This window comes from Belonocnema kinseyi, chromosome 6, assembly GCF_010883055.1.
Source record: "Belonocnema kinseyi isolate 2016_QV_RU_SX_M_011 chromosome 6, B_treatae_v1, whole genome shotgun sequence".
Taxonomy (NCBI): Eukaryota; Metazoa; Arthropoda; class Insecta; order Hymenoptera; family Cynipidae; genus Belonocnema; species Belonocnema kinseyi.
Window position 1 is genome coordinate 139,927,782 of NC_046662.1, and position 20,499 is coordinate 139,948,280.

Consider the following 20,499-nt stretch of genomic DNA (forward strand, 5'->3'; position numbering starts at 1 on the left):
GCGATGGTACCTCTTTAAAGTCATTATAGGTCATATTTCCTTGAAATGGCTTCATAATTAAAAAATACAACGGGAGATTGGCAAGATGGGCCTTAGAATTACTAGTGTATGATTATGAAATTGTACATATAGGAAAGAAAGTTTAAATCATGTCTCAGATGCGTTATCAAGGTTGAATGAAAATGATATAAAAGTTTCTAGTATTTTAACCAGCGTAATAGAAACGAAAGAAAAATATTTTAAAGACGTTGAGGATAGTTGGTACAAAACTAAAATGATGTATGTTAAAAATAAGCCAGAAGAAAATCAAAACTGGAGAATACGCGATGATCAATTATATTTTTATAGACCCGGCCCTTTAAAATCAAGCTTAAATCTAATTATTAACCCGTGGAAACTAACAATACCAAAAGAATTAAGAGAACAAGTTTTAATTGAAAATCACGATAATAGACAAGCAGGACACTTAGGCATGGAAAAAAATTACGCAAATATTTCAGAAAATTATTTTTGACCCCGCTTGTACTCGTAAAGATTAAAATACGTTAAAGAATGTGAAATATGCCAGGGAATAAAACCGAAACGTCAAAGTCGAGAAATCAATACATTCTAGTATTTGTTGATATGTTTACTAAATGGCCGGAAATAATACCAGTTAAAAATAAATTAGCATCAAAGATTGAAAAACAATTTCATAAACGTATAATTTCAAAATGAGGAAAACCTAGAATTTTATTTACAGATAAAGGTAAAGAATACGTAAGTGAATCAATAATTAATCTAACTAAAACGTTTGATATTAGACACTCAAAAACTCCTAAGTATCATGCCCAAGCGAACCCAAATGAAAGATGAAATAGATCAATTAAAACGGCAATAAAAGCGTATTTAGAAAAAGATCATGAATCATGGGATGAAAATTTAGATGACCTGCAGTTTGCATTAGAGGCAGATAGAAAGCAATCAGGCTAGCCGCCAAATTCACGCCATGCTCCGATACCGTGCATTGTGAAGTTGGCAGCTAGCCTGGTGACTCATTACAAATTCAGTTACAAGACACACAGAGCATGTCAATTTTATCTGCATTTTTACCTTTATTTTAGCTATCATTTATGGCAAAATTGTTGATTTTTCAACATTTTTTTTTATTATCGACAAGTTTTCTTTCTTCCGTTTGCAAATCCTTTGGAAAAAATATATATTGAGTCAGTGCCGCACCTATACAAAAAATAATTTAAAGTCAGATTTAACCAACTTGGAAAAAGACAAGAAAAATGTAGAAACTTCGTCTGAAAAATCAGAGGAAGTTTTGACTCATTGGGAGACAGAAATCTGAAACCAAGGAAGAAACAAAGAAAAGGAAAGGGGGAATAGACAATTTTCACTATTTTCACTTCAATTTTTTAATTTCACATTTCATTTCAAACATACGTTAATAAAACTTAATAAACAATTTTCTACTTAACCATATACACCAAAGAGCAATTAATACCCTCCACAGACATAACAGTCACAATTACTTAAGTGATTTTGGTATAAAAATCATAATTTACAGTAAATGAAGAAATAAATAAAGATAAATAAAAGATAAATAAACATTCTAAAATTAAAGTAAATGCGGCTATAAGAGGCCAAGATAAAAGTACAATTATAATAAGTAGAATTTAGATATAAGTTACTTTTCATCTGAAGAACCACAGAAAGCGGAATAGCGGAAGAAGATACTAATGTGGATAAAGAAAAATTAAAATCAAAAACTTAATTAAAAAATTTGAAAGAGTCCAAATCAAGTTGTCCACATTAGGTTCAGCAAAATAAGACAAGAAGAAAGGAATTAAGAGAAAAACAGTAATTTGTTTTTATTTTGTTTTGAGAGGCAAGATTATATAAATTTCTATCAGAAAAAGAAGATGGAAGACATCAAAGTGCAAAAATATCGTCACTGTGAGAGGATGGTTCCTGTGTAAATCTACATATTTCATGACACCTACTGTGGTGAAATGTCAAACCGGACCAAAAAATATCACACGGTTCCGGATTCAACGAGAAAAAATATATAAAAGGAGGTTGCGTCGAAACTCGGGAAGAATTTAAGGGTGTCACACAAATTTCATTCAGAGAAGAGGAACTGGCACAAATATAGGATAAAAAAATATAAAATAATACTGAAGACAAGGAAAAACAAATCAATGAGGAAGAAGAAGATGATTCATATATACAAATAGATGTAACCCGTGAAGACGGTTTTACGTTCAACATGAATTGGAATAAATCCTGTCCCAAACAGGGGAGGGGGGGGGTATAACAAAGTTATAATCACCCCACAATGACACGACCCTGCGAACCCAGGACTAGGAGTGAGAAGAACACTACTTCCTAGTCCTAATACCCAAAACCTGGGCACCGAGAACCAAGTCTGGTGTTCACTGCACGTTCCGGTACATGGTACCCGTTACACCTCCGTACCCAACCCCCTTGGACAATAACGTCACACGCTATCCAGACGCTCGTTCTTCGACGTGAAGGTATAACCGTGTAAGTGTAAGTTAAATAACCCACAATTACTACATGTAATTTGTCTACACTTTATTGACTTCACCTGTTCTCTCGACGAACCAAATCCCTCACCTATTCATTAATTTACGAGAATCCTCACAGCGTCCCCGAAGAAGCCGAAGGTTGTATCGCACCCACTAAATGCGTGGGAAATAAAATAAATTCCTTACTGTTTTTAAACAGTCAGACTCTTGCAAAAGTATCGACCTATAAATCCGTAATTGTACATTTTATTTTTATTCTTTTAGGAAGAAAGTATCCTTTGGAAAATATCCGATGGGATTCATTGATGGCAGTCTGCACGAGTAGCACAACAGCAAATTAGCACATCAGCACATACTGTACCTTATGGAAATTAATTTTCTCTACAATTAACCTTTACGATTCTAAGGCTCGGCACTGTCAACACGTTCTTGCGGATTTTAAAAACAACAATCCAAGTTTCGATCCTGTACAAGACGATAATGTTATTGAAGAAATTCATAGCAAGCTAAAAATCCGGCTGGACGTGATATGTATGCTTCAACAAAGCTGTGACATCTTTCAGTCCGGCTGTATCTTTATCTGGGCTTCCTATAACTTTCGCAGCTGCTCGACAACTCTCTTATCGATTCTATTATCAAATTCACATATAGCGAGGAAAATTTTTGGAAGTAGAAATAAAGGGTTGGAAAAGAAGCAAAAATAGTTTATTACCAGTGTATACTGGTCAGACACCATCTCCTTCTCACAAAATGAATTTGATCCTTTGTTCCTGTAAAATGGGACGCGATGAACGTTGTAGACTGATCTGAGTTTCAACTCGATTCATATAACATTGAGGATTCTAAATAAAAATGACAAGTCTTTTTCTCTTATAAGAAAACATGTCTTAAACTTTATGGATCTTGTGGTGTTACATACACCCCCCCCCCCTTTAAAAAGTCTTTAAATTCATTATTTAAAGACTTTAAAATTCTGGGTAATAATTTAGTAGGACAATCCAACGAAATCAACTAAGGTGAGTGTAACGTAAGTATTTACAGAATCCGCCACGCAACGTTATTACTGATGAAATTCTGAAAAAGTACATGCTATGAGGTATTAAGTTAAATGAGAACTCGGAATAAAAATTGATGAAAAAATAAATATTTTCTCTTGGGTTCCCCTATTCGAATTTAAAAGAAAGTTATTATATCAATAACAGCCTTTCTGATCCGCTTTGCCCATATTCTTTTATAACAAAAAAGGAAATAAAAATATAATAAAATTGTTACGAAGCGATCATGGGAAATAATGAAAACCATAGTAAAAAAAATATAACAGGCATGGAAGAAAGGTGTGAATGATAGCTAAAAGAGTAAATGTTCATAATTGCAAACTAGTGTAAGCGTACATGCGGCCAACCACCATTTGGCTCATTACAATATAAAGCGAACTCACACAAAATAAACTGCCGTGAACATAGACACAACGAGCTATCTATTGATGCTCCTCGGTGGAACGAATGCTAGCGCGCGGCGATGCCCATCACCCGTATCAAATGTAATTAGCATGTTTCTTTCCGCTCTCCACCCTACCCTACTATACTCTGCCGTTCCACCCTGATTGCACCTAAAAACAAAACAATACATAACTTCTGAACTAATGCTTCGATTTTCACGAAATAAAAAAATATAGTACTTATACAATATGGGACATTCCGTGCACTGTGAGAGGAGTCAAACATAATAACTTCAAAAGTTTTGAAATAAAAGTGAGATCTTGCAATCATATCCCGAAATGGATAAAAATACCAAATTATTTCATCAGGGTTAATTCCAAAAAGAATAAAAAGCTGCCCCAGTGGAATCCCATATTGCTCAAAATGTAAGTAATATTTACATGCTGAAAACAGATCGAGGCAATCTAGCGAGCTTCATCATTTGGAGAAGTTCGAAAAGGGTTACTCCTCCGGATACCTCTAACGCCCATCCAAGTTGGGTTCTCCACGGTCGTGACCATGGTCTGGGGCGAAAAACCAAAATTGTGCGTCCAGGAAACGCCTGGGTGCGGAAAAGTGGCACAGTCCAATCCGAAACTCAGCGCACTTTGAAATTTTGTAATCGGATAATATCTTCAGTCTGTTCTTTGAGGATGAAATCTCGAAATTTCACTAAAAAACACTAAAATTTAAGGTTTTGCAAAAATGATCTTAAAATCGATACCGATACCTTCCAAGGGTGACTTTACGATGAAAAGTCATCAGAGGGTACTTAGAGGTCCGTACCAAGTCGCCAAATTCACCCTATGCCAATCCTCATGGAGGGGGAAATGGCTCCAAATTGCGTATTTTCGAGTAAAACGCTTAAATAATTGTGCGGTCCCTGGGTCATGTCTTGCTACGAGCACACGAACGTCTGTGCCACCTCTACACTGAAGCTGGACCCCCCTGGTCTCCTTAACCTCTCCCCCTCCCATTGGTCGAGCGTCGTCGAGACTTTTCAGAACCTGTCAATGGCTCGTACTGTCGGCTCACGCCTAATGTTCGTTCACTCGCAGGTGCTATTTGACGTTGTCGTTATAGTTTCTTCTTCTCATTGTCTCGTCGTTGGTTCTTTTGGTGGTATAGATTCTGGTTCTGCCTGCACTCCCCTCTTTGGTTTGTATGCCACAGCATGTCGAAATTCGTAAAGAGAGACTTTGTGCAGCGCCCTATATTTCGTCCTCCAAAAGATTTTGGTCCAATCGTTTTGCCAACAAGGGCTGACGTTCTGCGATGTTGTCAGGAAGTTCGAAGGCAAAAGGGCTGTCTTTCAGAAGAAGACAAGGAGCCTTCGTTCGGAGACATTGCCGACGAAGTCCGTTCCAAACTAATAGTTATTTGGGAATCTGCTTCTATCCCAACGGTCTCAGAGCAGCGTATTAAGGAATGTCTCACAAATCTTCATAAAAAATACAATACGTTGAAAAATTCAGTGAAGACTAAAACAACTTGTCAAAGTAATAAGGATGAGAAAATCGCCGCCTTCAAAGAGTACTGCTCTGAATTATTTAACATAGCCGCTTGTAAGTGCGTTGACTTGTCTAGGTGCTCGAAAATACGCAATTTTGAGCCATTTCCCCCTCCATGAGGATTGGCATGAGGTGACTTTGGCGATTCGGTACGGACCTCTAAGTACCCTCTGATGACTTTTCATCGTAAAGTCAACCTTGGAAGGCATCAGTATCGACTTTAAGCCCATTTTTGCATTTTTGCTGAGTTTCGGATTGCACTGGGACTGGGACGGTTGGTTTTTCGCCCCAGCCTAATAAGGAATCCTTTTCAAACAGTTGCAATTTAAAATTGCGGAGAAAAACCAAAAATTGATATACGTCTCCCTTATTTATGGTTAAAGCGACCACTGGGTTTTTCGCTGCAATAGCAAATAGAAAAGCGAGATTTAGGAAGTGAAGGCGCTCGTCCGCGAACGCGTGTTGTATGTGAAAGTGTGCGAGTTTTCCTTATCACTAGAGTTGCCTTGTAAAAAAGGGACAACGAAATCGACAAAAAAAATTTTGTATTTCATCCTGCATGAAGAGATTGAACCGTGGAAACTGAAGTTTGAAAAGTGCACTCCATCCATTCAGTAGACTTATTAATAAACAATACGGCGAACTGGTAATTACTGCATCGATACCAATTTGCTCTCTTTCTATTATTGCCATAAATCTGACAGAAACTTTTTGTATACACTATATGATTTAGGTTTTTTTTTTAGTCATGTACCTTACAGAAACAACCACATACATGTAACATAAATTCTTGTAAGGGGAGATTACTACGGCGGTTGATTGAATAAACGTAGGATACTTATTTAGGGTGTAATCCTGACTACCTTGTTTGATTAGAATGACCCCCAATTGATATTTCTTAATAACAAGGATTTGAATTCTGTAATATACAATAAAATCTAAAGCACTTCTACTGACCGAATGTAGGTTATACTCCTTGGATGAGGGGAAGTTGAATACACGATTGCCCACCAAAATAAACCAAACATTTTTGAAAAGGGATGGCAGTTTTGTGCATCCGCACTCAACCTTAGAATAACCCTAAAGGGTAACTAGGTTGGGTTGTAACAGCGGCACCTCTAAATACAATTTTTTTACAACAACAAAAAAAGAATTATTTTCGTGTCGATACGATCAAATTTCCGGTCTGCCTCCATAAAAATTCGAGGAAAACTATTTTTTTGGACCACCTTAATATACACGCTATTTAAACAAGCTATAAACAAAGATGAGGAGGCGACATTGAGACCAACCGCCGAAAGCAGGCATCTTTCGACAGATGATAGTTATTTCAGGAAAACAAAGACCATTAACATGCAGGTTCTTCCTAAGCCCCAAGATCTGGCTGAAAAGAATGCTTCCCTTCGTGAGGATATCTCGGAAGAGCCTGACCTCTAGACCAAAAATAGTTCAGTTCATGGTGGTGCCAGAGCTTTGGCTGATTCAAATCGAAGGCTAAAGCGGCGATGGATCAAAAGACCAAAAGACGCTTGCATCAACTGAACAAGAAGATTGGATCGGCAAGACAAAATGCATCGCGTGTTCAGTGTGTGATTGACTACATAACATGTGGTAGACCTATCACGGAAAGGATCAAAGCTGCTGACAATCATGCAGCAAATTGTTGACGAAATACGGGTATTATCTGACGTAAGCAGGAGAATACGGAAGAGGGAGAGATGAATCAAAGAAAATTGACAGTTTCTTGCTGACCCATCGCTTCTCTTCAGCATTTTGGAGAGAGGTGCAAAAGATACCGAAAAAACTCAAGTTGAAAGAAGACACTAATAATATCATCCGCTTTAAGGAGTTTTGTGACAAATTTATAAAATCTGAGGAGGAATGTCCATCAACCACTGCTGAAGAGGTAAAAAAAGCACTTAGGGGTACAAAGAACTTTTCTGCTGCAGGACCAAATGGTATCAAGAACTTCTGGTGGAAGAAGTTTACTTATATATACCAACATCTGGCCCGCATATTCTGCTCGTATTGGGAATCGGAAACACCAATTTCCCAGCGGCTGGTGTTAGGATACACTATACTCCAACCGAAAAAAGGCAACTTGTCGAACCCCGAGAATTACAGGTCAATAACTTGCTGGCACACACTGTATAAGACCTTCACAGATGTCCTAAACAACAGGATTGCTCGAAGAATTGAGTCTGTGTAAAGAGAGATGTACGAACGTGTCTCGAAGAAAGGTGTACCAGGATGCGGAGAGAACCTGCTAATTGACAGGTGCGTCGGCAAAAACTTAGCAGCTTATCAGCGCATCCTGGCAATGGCCTGGATTTACTACCGGAAAGCTTTCGATTGAACCTCTCATAGACTTATAATCTGTGTTAAAAAGCTTGAATGTTAATATACACATAGTGAGATGCATAGCGATTGATGTCTCTTTGGAAAACTAGATTTACTATCTCATCTAGAAAATATCATGTGACAATGAACAACGTCACCCTCCAGAGTGTCGTATTTTAGGCCACTCATGTCTTTTACATGGACGACCTAAAGATCGATGTCTCTGGTAAAAACAAACTTCAGAATACGTTAAATATCATCAAGAAGTACATAGGAGAGATTGGTATGGACTTTGGATTTAACAAGTGCACTAAAAATTATCTAAAGAAAGAAAAGATTATTGGCGGTCGCAAGAACTCTGTGCTTATGGATATGAGTGTTATTAGACATCATGACGTCAGTGAAGGAGTCTCTCTAAAGCATATAGAAGAATCTACTTCGGAAGATTTGGTGTTCAAATCTGTCGGCATTGAACAAGGTATCTGCGATTAATATACTTACCGTCCCGGTTCTACTTTACTCGTTTGGGGTGGTTCAATGGTCGAAGAACAAGCTGACGGCCCATGATGTCGCTACACGTTAGATCATGCATATCCATAAGAGCTTGCATACCAATTCTTCTGTTCCGCGATTATACGTCTCACGCCGTGAAGGCGGACGCGGACTTTTGAATTTCCAGTGTCTTCATCGCCGAATTTACAAGGTTGCGGAGCAGGCATCGAAACCGTTGGCCTGAATTTTAACATCAGAAGACAAGAAAATGCACGGAAACTTTCACAGAAATCTAAAAGAACAATCCTTGTAAAAAAAACTTTTGCTTTTTTCCAGATAATCAGTGCTTAATTCAGGTACACAGTGTTTAATTTTCGCTTAATAGGACGGTGATATTTCCACCTTAGTATACCGTGACTACATTTAATGTCAAGAAGATCCCATCGATAGGTGCAGAGCGTATGTTGCACAAGGTGAGTATCTCGAACAGGTACTCCCCGGTGTCCCACCCACGCGGGAACAATGTGTCTCTATAGGCATAATGCGGCTCTAAGAGTGCTTTATTACAATCTTTGTCACTCTTACGGTATGGCCGTGATCCTTCTCTGCCGAAGGCTCCGCGGGAGATAGAGTCAATTGCCCAAAAGACTTCGAGGAACGAAATATATTTGTAATCAAATTCTCAGCTACGGCCGGCTACAACATCACTGCTAAGGAGAAAGGTATCAGTACCTTAAAAGGGAGCTGCAACGACTGTACCCAAAATATTCGGTTAAAGTAATTATCTTTGTGATCGGTGCTCTCAGGGGTGTGAAGCTATCACTCGTTCGTAACCCAAAAGCCATAAGCGCGTACCAAAAATATGCCACGGCACCTGCGAAATGTATATAGAAAGCTGTCATCCTTGAATCCTTCATGTCCTTAAGACACACAAGGATTTTGCCAGCCTGTCGTTGTGTTATTTACCGCGGTTCTGCTGGAAGCTGGTGTCATTTTTAGATGATAGTTGCTCCGAGTAGGATTATGCCGTGGAAGATATGTTTAATACAGATGCGGCTAAAGTGCTTATGGATATTTCTGTTAAATGTATAATAATATAAGATAATTCGATCAAGTGCAGTAATAGGACGATACAATTTGCTATTACTATTTTTCTCCTCCGCTTTTTAAATTACTTGCTTCAATGTCGCTAATGAAAGAGCTCAGTTGCACACCGCACCTTTCTGTCTCGTTAATCTTGTACTCCAATTTTTGCAAGAATAATTTAAAAGCTACATCCACACCTTTTACAGGTTATGTAACGCGGTATCTTTTTTCGTCTACAACAACAAAGGCCGACTCCAAGTTCACTGCATTTTTTTTTAACTTAAGAACTTTTTTTTGCAAATAAAATATCGGACTGAAACTTTAGAAAATGTATCAGAAGACCATAAACTATGTTTATGTAATTCACTTAAATAGGAACTTCGCTAAAACTGGTTTTTAAAGACGTCGACCATTTTTTGATCAATTTTCCTTGTAAGCTTGAGATTTTTTGAACCCAGGAACTTTCTTTATAATTAAAAATCTGTGAGATGTAAAAAAACATGTATATACGTAATTTATTATCGGCTCTTGCATTTTTCGAATTTTGAGACCGATATTTTACGTATAAAAAAATTGTTTAGTTCAAAATCGGAGTCTACTTAGAGTCCGTTTTGGCTGACGTCACAAGGTGCTATCGCTTTCCTTTTAACAGTAAAGTTCGTTAGACGGAGGGAGATAGTAAGTGTGACGTCAGGAACGCATTTATGCTCTCGGGTGTACATATGCCTAATGCAGTAATATGCATATAACGTAGTCTATAACTGACATAGTTCAAACTTCTGAAAAATTAAAAACTTATACCAGTGAATGTATGGAACCTGTAATGAGCCTACGTCTATAATATTCCTGAAATTAAGAAGACTCTGTAAATCCTATAAAAATTGAAATTATTAAGAAACGAATAAATGAGTATGGAGCATGTTCAAGATTTACATCCAATTTTACTTATTTTTATTAATTTTATGCAATTTTAATTTTAATTGCTGAATACTTATTCCATCAGCTGCGAGGTCAAAATATTGATTTCTTCAGCCGGTTTGTGGTCATAATGCTCTTATTTTCACGTACAAGTCTTATTTCAATTACTCATACAAACACATATTTACACACTCTCGCTGTCGTTTTCCAAATTTCGGCTACCATTGACCTCAGTACGTCTGTTGCTGACCGCGAGATTAGTAACTCAAACACCTGCATATTATTATTTATTACATTCTCATTCATGAGAGTGTAATGTAATCATCCAAATGTTCGATCTCTGGTTTTAACGGATCTTTACGTTTCGGCACTCACAGAATCCGAAAATCATAAAATGGTATCGGTGTCTGTGTGTCTGTATGCTTACCTGAATGTTGTAGCCACGTTAACTTTTGAAGGATTTGTCCAATCAAGTTAGCCTTTGCTACACTTTTTAAGGTTCCCAAAATGAAGGTTAAGTTCGTTAATCATAAATTTGCAACGAAAATTAAAAAATCGAGAGCATTTTCAAAATAAAAAAAATTTTGTTTTCAAATTTAAAAATGTTTATCAAAGTTTCTTATAGATGGGTAGAATACTTGCAAGTTTTCCAAATAAGATATTCAATTTCAATGAAAATTAGAAAAGTTATATACTTTTGAAAATTTTGAAAATGTTAAGAAAAATAGAAAAAAATATTTTTCTAAAAGATTTGGAAATTTAATTTAAATTCATCACTACATATCAAATATATTAGAAACTATGTCAGTTAAATTTGTCGATCAGACAAAAATTCAAAGAGTTTGAGCTCATTCAAAATTTGAATAAATTTTTTTATGAATTTAAGAAATTTTTGTCAAATTTTCTAGTACGCGTCAAAAAGAGTTGAAAATTATCCTAATGACATTTTTAAATTCGATAAAACTTAAAAAAATGATATGCTTTTCAAAATTCTGAAATTTTTCAAAAGGAAAATAATTTTTTTTTATAGGTAAAGAAATATCAATCCAAGTTTCTACTAGATATAAAATATATATTTTCGAAAATATTATCATGAAATTTCGTAATTAGAAAAAAGTTCCAAAAGTTGGATCATTTTCGAAAATATGCAATTTTGGATTTTTAAGAGATGCATAAGTTTGAAGCGTTCTTTTAATAGATTTTAACATGATTTACAAATTATTTTGATGAAGTTGTTCAAATAGACATAAGTCCTCGATCGTGAGTTTCGTAAAGTGAATGTGATCGTCAAAGTCATTGGTGCTTTAAGAACCTTCTTTAAAAACAAATCGAGAGAAAAATGTCAGTTGAAATTTACAGCTGTAATTCCTCAGAAGTTTAAATCACAGTTTTCGATTTAATTTATAGTTGTATTATCTGTCAGAAAATAATTAAAACTTTAAAATGCAGTTTATTACTTTAATTTCAGTGAAAAAATTGGTTCTGCGAGACGGATATTACTTTTTGATTCAGTAAATTACCGTGTGATAGTCTGTGGCAGTGTCTTTGGTGTAATAAATGCAGCTCAAAAATTGTGACTTGTTACAGTTAAACTCAAACACAGGCAATACTATAAACATTGTCAGGTGATAAGACTGGGCAAATAATTACAAGGAAAGGTTATAGGAAAATGCCCATCGATGAAAAGTTTAAAATATTAATGGAATTTTGAAGGTAAAATTTTAATATCGACTCTGTCTCGAAAGTTTACGTGCGAATGTATTTATTGAAGTTTATGTTTCTATCGATCGGTTGTCATTGACATACTTATATTGATACAGGTACATAAGACCTGTCAACATTACTTATGATTCATAGGTCGTTGCAAATCAGCAAATTATTTTCAGACGAACGAATTTAATTAATCAAAAAGACAATATGAATTTGTCTTTCGGGCGATAATTATATTCCTTTATTTTACGTCTTCTGTTACAATGTCGTTCGAAAATTTCTTTTTCAGACAAACGGAGCTGTGTACTAGAACTAAAAATTCGTTTATAAAAGCGGTATCAGTTAGGAAAGCAACAAAGTGTTCTTTACTGTGGCGAATGGAAGGATTAGAAAAGAACTAGATGCGTTTCATACAACAGCATCTGGAATTAATCAAATTCCGCGATCAAATTCAAATTGACGAGTATTTAGATGCTATTTAAAACCTTCCAGTTGCTCAGACAGGAGCATCGAAGGCATCTGTCCCGCCGATGTTCTCATCATCCCGTACTATGCCAAATATAGAATTACTGAAATTCTCGGGCATCTACGCAGAATGCTCAAATTTCGTTGACTTTTTTCAATCGATGGTTCACTTAAATGTGGCATTGACTTCCGTAAAAAAGCTTCATCATTTAATGATAAATCTTTCAGTGGAAGCTGCGCAACTCGTTCAACACATTTCGGTAACAAATGAGAACTATACTCGATGTTGGAAATTACGGCAAGATAGATATGAAAACAAACTTGTATCAGTACATTCTCATTTATCCGGTTTATTTTCACTTCAGCCAATGAAAATAGAAACAGCAAGCGCGTTGCGAGAACTTTATGATTCAATTATTGATTATATGGAGGCACTAGACTTCTTAAATGAACCAGTAATCGAATGGTCATCAATTCTAGCGTATCCCACCGTCGAATGAATCGACCTTCAGTCTCTTCGGGATTGAGAAACATCAATCAGCAGTTCAAAAGAACCTCCGACATTTGAGGAACTTAAAACGTTTCTTAAAAATCGTCTTCGTGTATTGGAAGCTGTTAAATCAATAACAGGCTGCTATTAGCAAGCATCATCCCAATCAACAAAAAAATGTCAACCTTTGAAACAAGAGTTTGGGAGGCAATAGAAATCGTTGCAATCAACGACTACTAATGTCAATGCAGACACGGAAAAACAACCACGTAAATCGTCTCAGGATAGAAAATGTTTCATGTGCAGAAAACAACATTTTTTTATTTCATGTCCACAGTTTCGAGTTCGAACCGTGGCATGAAAAAACGTCTGTGTTATTGACTACCGCGATGGTTTCTGTGATTGCGCCGTTCGGTCAAACTCTCTATGTTCGAGTTTTTCTTGATAGGGATTCTGAGGTCTCAATTATATCGGAATCGCTCGCGCAACGATTACAACTGCCTCGCACTAAAGGTTCCGTACGGTTGTTAGACGTCGGTGAAAGTCAATCAGAAACTTCACGAGTACCAATTGCTTCCCAAAATTCAAATCAGTGATTAACTGATCATTTATCGACTGCGCCAACATATCATCAGTGGCTTTTAATACTGTTGGTAAAGCAGATTCGTAGGCTCATATTTTATTTTTATCCTTTCGTTATTGTGTGAATCCCCAGTGAAGTTCGTTTCAAGTTACATTCCCAAATCAAAATACAGGTTATTAAATCAATATTCACAACCGTTATTTTTGGAAAATTCCTTTAGTGGAGTAATAATTTATTTTTAAGGTTAAGGAAACAATTAAATTTTATATTTAAAATGTTCTGAATCGAAGATTATCAAACGGAAAATTATATAAAAATTATTATACGCATAAATGCAAATTTATTTCATTTACATATTTCTACGTACAACGGATAAAAACAAAAGTTTTCAGAACTTATTCGAAAAATATATATCTGCCTTTCCAAGCATGAAGCCTGGCGATTTACAAAAAAAACACTGCATTTTGGAATTCTATTAAATTGGATCAGAATTTCGAGTTTAAATATAATTTAAAAATACAAGAATTGACTAAATTGACACTGAAAAATTCAGCCAAACTAACCATGATTTGGACAAAAACGATGACAATAGTAAGTATTCGTAATTAAAATTAGTAAAATTTCGGTAATACAAATGAAATATTTTCAAAATAGAACCATGAAAAATCTCTTAAATTTTTGTTGAGTGAGTATTGTAAACAAGTCATTTTTAGGGCATAGGACATGTTGATTTTGTTCAAATTCTTGTATCTAAATTTTATTTGCTCACTGTTATATAAGTCAGTTCTGAACAAGAAAATGATCAAATCGAAAAAGGCATTCAAAACGAAATTTCATCTCCTTTATCTTCTGTTTCTGCGGATCAAAATAATGCTCAAGTCGTAAATATTCAAGAAGGTATGTTGCATGATAAAAATACTGATAAAGATAATGGACGGGGACAAAGAAGCTAAAAAAGGAAAGAAGAGAGACACTCTAGTTCAAAACCAATTGAGGAAGCGAATTGATATTTTGAATAGTAAAATACTGACACTAACTGTCAGAAGAAATGCTGAACTTTTAAGCTTTAACGAAATTCAGGAGCTCAAAGAAAAAAAGACTGAATTAGAAGAATCTAAAAGGAAGCTTGAAGTAATGGTTCGAAGGCAGGAACGATCTTCCAAGTACAGACAAGAGCGAAAAAGGGGTTTCGTGAAATTATGCTCGAAAATTCCAAATGAGAAAAAAATTACGCTTTAGAGACAAAGAAGGGCATCCTTCAATTGAAGAAGACCAGCCCCAGCTCTTAAAGACGATAGTTGACATTGTTCTTTTTGACAGTACTGCTGACCAGAAGCGAAGAACTGAAGCGATCAGAAGTATCAAAACTTTAGATCAGTTAACAGAAGAGTTAAAAAATAACTATGATTTTAATATTAGCAGAAGTGGAGTTTATTTACATTTGATTCCGCGAAGAGCTGATACTCATTAAGGAAGGAGACATAATTCTACGGTACTTGTTAAACTCATCAGGGCTCAAAATGAATTTCATAAAAAACATATGGATGCAGCTTTCGCTTCGGCAACTATACACAATTTGAAAAGCTTAGCTTAATTTCTCGGCTCTGAACAAGTTTTTTTTTATCAGTCAAGACGATAAAGCAAGGGTTACAATTTGAATTACAGCAGCTAAAAAGCAATCCCCATTGTTCATGCATCTAGAATATCGTGTAACGCTTCCAGATCATGATTGGGTCATAGCTGCCTCCCATAAACTTATACCATCTGTCTACGCCGGAATCAATGTTGCAGCAAATAAATTTGGTAAACCGGTAGCAGTGACGTACTCTGGGCCGACGTATGTCGCAATTCATTCAGCAAAACACTCTTCTTTAACAGCTTATTCACATGTCAGTACATGTCAGTATTGTTTACAGTTTTTAAAATGTGTGGATAATCAATGCTGTTCGCCATTCCGAAGTGCATTGCTTAAAATTTTACCCGAACGTTTTTTGCCTCCTTCTGAGCCTATTCTTCAAACTAATGTAAACTTTCGCTTTGACGCAGACATTGGAAAATATCCAGCTCTTCTTTTATCCCAAAAGCTGCGAAAAACCTTTTACCCAGAAATATTCGAAGATTTTAAACAAATTCCGTATGATATCACATACCCGTCTGTTAAGGAAGAAATAAAAAGGAAAATATGCAAAAAATGTGGATTATATGACGCTTCTTTAACGCACTTAAAAAAGCATCTGAAACAATGCGATAAGATGGCACCTGCTGATTTAGAGATTCGTCTAAAACGCATTGCGGTTATGCCTCAAAAAGAATTGCGACGAGGACGCAGAATGGCTTCAATGAGGAGTTTGTAGATACGACTGACTTAAATATACTGGAATTCATTTGTAAAACCACAGCTCCTATCGTATGTACTCAGGAACATTTAAAGGTTGTCTGGGAAGCACCTGAACCATGATGCAAATAAAGAATCTATATATTACGTTTGTAAGTTTTTTAGGGGTGAAAAAATATACCAAATACCGTGACGTAGTTTTTGAACATCCCCCTAGCTGTTTGTGCATCGCGTGGAGTGTCTGCTCCCGGATTCTTATCTTTTTTCCCTTTGGTGGAATGGGTCAAAATGTCTGCCGAAATCAGGCGAATGACCATCTAGTCCATTGGAACCTCCAGATAGCTCAGTGGACATGGAGGACGGAGTGAAGGTCAAACTTTTTGTTTCTGAGAAAAACCACTGGTAACTATTTCGCAGATATTCATCATTGGGTCGTCTTCCTCGAATCTTCGCTTTATTCTTTCGATTATACAACGCCACGAGACATCTTTCCAGGGAACATCACCTTACATCACTGCTTCCGAACTTCGTCAAACTCGTCTGCGCTTGATTCAGCATGAACACTAGGGGGTAGACTGGAGGACGCCAGGATATATGGTGAGAGAAGAAGCGCAAAGGGATCAATTAAGATGATTGAGGAATCAAAATACAACAAATGCTATAAGATATTAAAAAATGAAGGAGTACCAAAAGATGAATTTGGGGGAAAACGGATGTATGAGGTGTAGGGTGCTAAAAGAACGAATGAGAATTGAAAAAATACATTTAAAATGAAAAACATATGAGAATGAAAAAAAAAACATGTAAAAAAATGGAAAAATGGAGATACAAGAGAAGTGGAAGAACACGAATTCGAAAGTCGTTTAGATTAGAAGCTTAAAGCTCGTAGGTAATGGCTACGTAATAGCATAAGTAGGCTAGAATGCGTTTGCGTTCTCATTCTCTACCCCTCGCTCTCGCTTGCACTCTCGTCTTCGATCGCTCGCTCATCCGTTCGCTAACACGTCTTAAATGACGCTATCACAGGGAACAGAAATAAGGATATAGATATAAGATTTTATGTTTGCAAATCACTGTAAATAGTAAGGGTAAGATTTTAGAAAAGCATGTAGGCCGAAAGATTGTAAGGAATGGAAGTCACGTAAACCCTTTGGCGACATATTTAAAAATAAAGAAGAACAGTAAATTAATTAAATACATTGTGCGTTATTTAGTGGCTATTTGTGGAACTAATTAACTGACTGTGCGGTGACGTTTGGAACTAATTACCTTACCGCTAGCTGGACGGTAAGGTAAAGGCCTACCTTAACGCTCGCTTTCTAAAAGAGTAATAGGTTCATAACATGGTGGTTTCGAATAAAATTATTTAATTTGCAAGAATCTATATTTGAAAGATATGTTACATGTATGTATATCAGTTTTAGTGCAAATTGTTCCTAATGCTATTTCTTGAAAACGGTTCATCGTGCGTAAAGAATGGTGAAAAAACCTTTTTTCCTTCAAACTGTGCGAATAACATTTTACATAATTTTATTTTACGCGAATAAAGTGTTTTACTGAATGTTTTAATTTTTAATTCAGAGCGTCCTTGAACTTGAAATTCAGTTTTGAACTAAAAATATTTGTTGTTTATTGTCATCACCACAATTCAAATTAAACAAATTATTGATAAAACTTTGCTTAACAAAACACTTCATGGTGAGGTCATTCGTGTTTTTATTTTAAAATATACCATTCTAGTCAGTTTTAATATTATCTTTTTGGAATTCCGTAATATAATATAACGTATAGTTTCACTTATTAAGTGTCTTAATTATTTTCACAAATTTTTGTATAAAAATTGTAAAGTTGGAGATAATTTGGAATTTTGCAATGAGAATTCCAACATACAAATTTTTTTTTTAAATTTAAGATGTCGTTTCTGGAACTTTTTTTTTATTGAATGTGGAAATTCGCTTAATGTTAAATAATAACGTTTTTCATCTTCATTGAATTAATGAAACTATTTTTTTGATCTAAAGAAATGTTTTGAAAAGTTCATTAATTTTATCTCATTTTTTTAAGCCAAACAAATATTCCTTAAGAGTTTTTTATGATTCATAAGTCAAAATAAACTAAAAAGTAAATAATTAACTATCTAATACTTAAACCTTTTGCTTGGCTACCATTTCATTGAAAAGATCAATATATTCATAATAATCTGTTTATTTAATGGTAGACTTATTTTAAAATTTTCTTTTAATAACTTTCGTAGACAGTGTTAGCGTGTAAATATAATTGAATATTTAAATTGCTGTATTTCAGTACGGGTGCGCATTTGAACGATACGCGGAATTCTAAACTTGATTGTCAATTATTATTTGAATACAAATTTTTAAAACTAAGGAAATCTTTAAACGTTAACTCTAATAAACCTTTTCATTTATGAGCGGAAGCAAACGTAACGTCATGAACACCTTCAAATGTTTCGAGCAGTTTTTACTTTCCTTTGGTAAGTGCTATAAAGACTCCCCATATCTTTGTCTTTTTCCTTTTTGGGAACATTCCTCGAAACATTTGAATATCGCCAAAATCCGAGGTACAACTGTATTCAACGACAGTATATATTTTTATCCACTAAGTTACTTATGAGGCAGTGTCTAGTATTACATAATTTTTCCATAAGATTAAGTATATATAGTGCTACGACTACTCTTACAGAAAATTTCGTAATAAAAGACAGTTCGTGAATAGGCCTTTTAAGGAAAAAGAAATATTAAACATATAAATCTTATCATTATTCTTTTTTACGATTCTAGACAGAATTGCGATGAAAGTTGATTTACATTTTATTAATGTATTCAAATTTATTTCTAGACAAAATTTACCAGAAAAGTTTTTAAAAAAATGTATACACAAGACAAAAACAATTAAATTTTAATTATACTTTATTATTTAGAAAAGACAATCATTTAATTACAAATTGTATCATATGAGGAAAGAGGTATGTTACTGAACGGAAAAAGATTTCACACTAGACGGTTCTTCTTTTTTTTCTAATCAAATAAATATATGTATCTTGAAAATTTCTCAACATGTTCTTTACCTACGGTTTTTACTATATCAGAGTTACCAACGTCGATCTTCTTTACCGGTCTATCAAATTGTACCTTTTTTCACCAAGCGGGTAACAGGCGACTGGCAGGCACGTCACCTTTCATGTTAGTTCCCGAAGGCGAACAATAAAGTCAACACGGCGCGCTATTGGACCTCAGTCCAAATCAAATACACGACATGAGCAATCTCCCACCTCATCTCTGGTAGAACCAACTTTCTGGACATAAATGATCCGTCCGGACTTACACATGGAATAGCTGCACAGTGGGCCGATAGGAGGACAAAAATCAATGTTTGCAAGTATTTTCAAATTAATTTTTGAAGGTATATTTCTTTTCTTCACTTGTTCAGGTATAATTTTACATAAGCAGAACCTTTTTCATGGTCTTAATGTGGCTTACTCAGTCCTTTTAGGGAAGGTCGAAACTAACAATGTGTTTCCTACCCGCAAGTTTAACATGCCTTTTTTGTATTTTGGAATAGTTTTAATGATTAAGGCTTCAATGAAAGAATAATTTCAATATACCAGCTTAGTTTTTAAACAAATAAATACGGCTTATGTATTAAAATCATGAAGTAAATGCGTATCTTATTATCAAAAACGTAAAAATTTTAAAAATTATCGTTTTTGAGATCGTTTATTTTTACGATTCGACATGGTTCAACTTTGGGACTACATGGATTTTGTTGGCTAGTATGTATACTTCAAAATCACCCCAGAATTATGACCCAAAATGAATCTTGGTTTAAGGAGAAAGTTAAATTTCCTTGTACTGAAGTTCGTCTTCAAATTGAAGATGGCGTCTCTGAACGTGCTAGTACTCAGAGAGGTCGGCCACATAAATCCTATAATGATTTTTATACTCGTTCAAAAATACGAAAAATATCAGAATTGAAAAAATCAAGTGGTTCTGAATTCGCATTAGCTGCATCTGTCAATCTTTATTTGGAGGGTGATAGGAAAGCTAAAAATCTGGTGAAGCAAGTAGCCCTTCGTTCGTCTGAGAATGTTGATGAAATTCGACAATGTATACAGAATTATACACCTTATACTGAAGACGAGGCATTGGCAATGATAGTAACGGATAAGTTGACCAAGCGTCAATATCTGGATATTAGATCTGGGGCAAAGGCAAGAGATGTCGACTTATATCCGTCTTATCGTAAAATAAGAGAAGCTAAAAGCAAATTTTACCCTGAAAATATTACATGAACTGAACAAAGAGCCGAAATTCCATTGCAATCACTTCTTAATCAACTAACAAAACGACTAGTCAAAATCAGTGAACCTGTATTGCACTCGCTACCTTCCGCATGTCTTTCAAATTTGACTTTGATCGTGAAGTGGAGTTTCGATGGTAGTTTGGGCCATTCAGCTTATAAACAGCGATCTCTGAAAGATTTTGATGATCAAAAACTTCTCATTACTTCACTTGTTCCCTTAGAGCTGTATAC

At 35.4% G+C, this 20,499-nt stretch overlaps 1 protein-coding gene across 4 annotated transcripts in view; it reads right to left on the reverse strand.

The window, feature by feature from the left end:
- The window catches only part of LOC117174092 (speckle targeted PIP5K1A-regulated poly(A) polymerase-like), a 209,117-nt gene that overhangs the window by 155,774 nt on the left and 32,844 nt on the right, over window positions 1-20,499 (reverse strand). For 2 of the 4 annotated variants that reach the window (XM_033362799.1, XM_033362796.1), the window contains exon 3: window positions 3,979-4,149. The exons of the other annotated variants lie outside the window; for them this stretch is intronic. In XM_033362799.1, coding sequence (XP_033218690.1) covers window positions 3,979-4,001 — 23 coding nt within the window. In that variant the 5' untranslated portion in view covers window positions 4,002-4,149. The remainder of the gene's footprint in view (window positions 1-3,978; window positions 4,150-20,499) is intronic. 4 annotated transcript variants of the gene reach the window in all.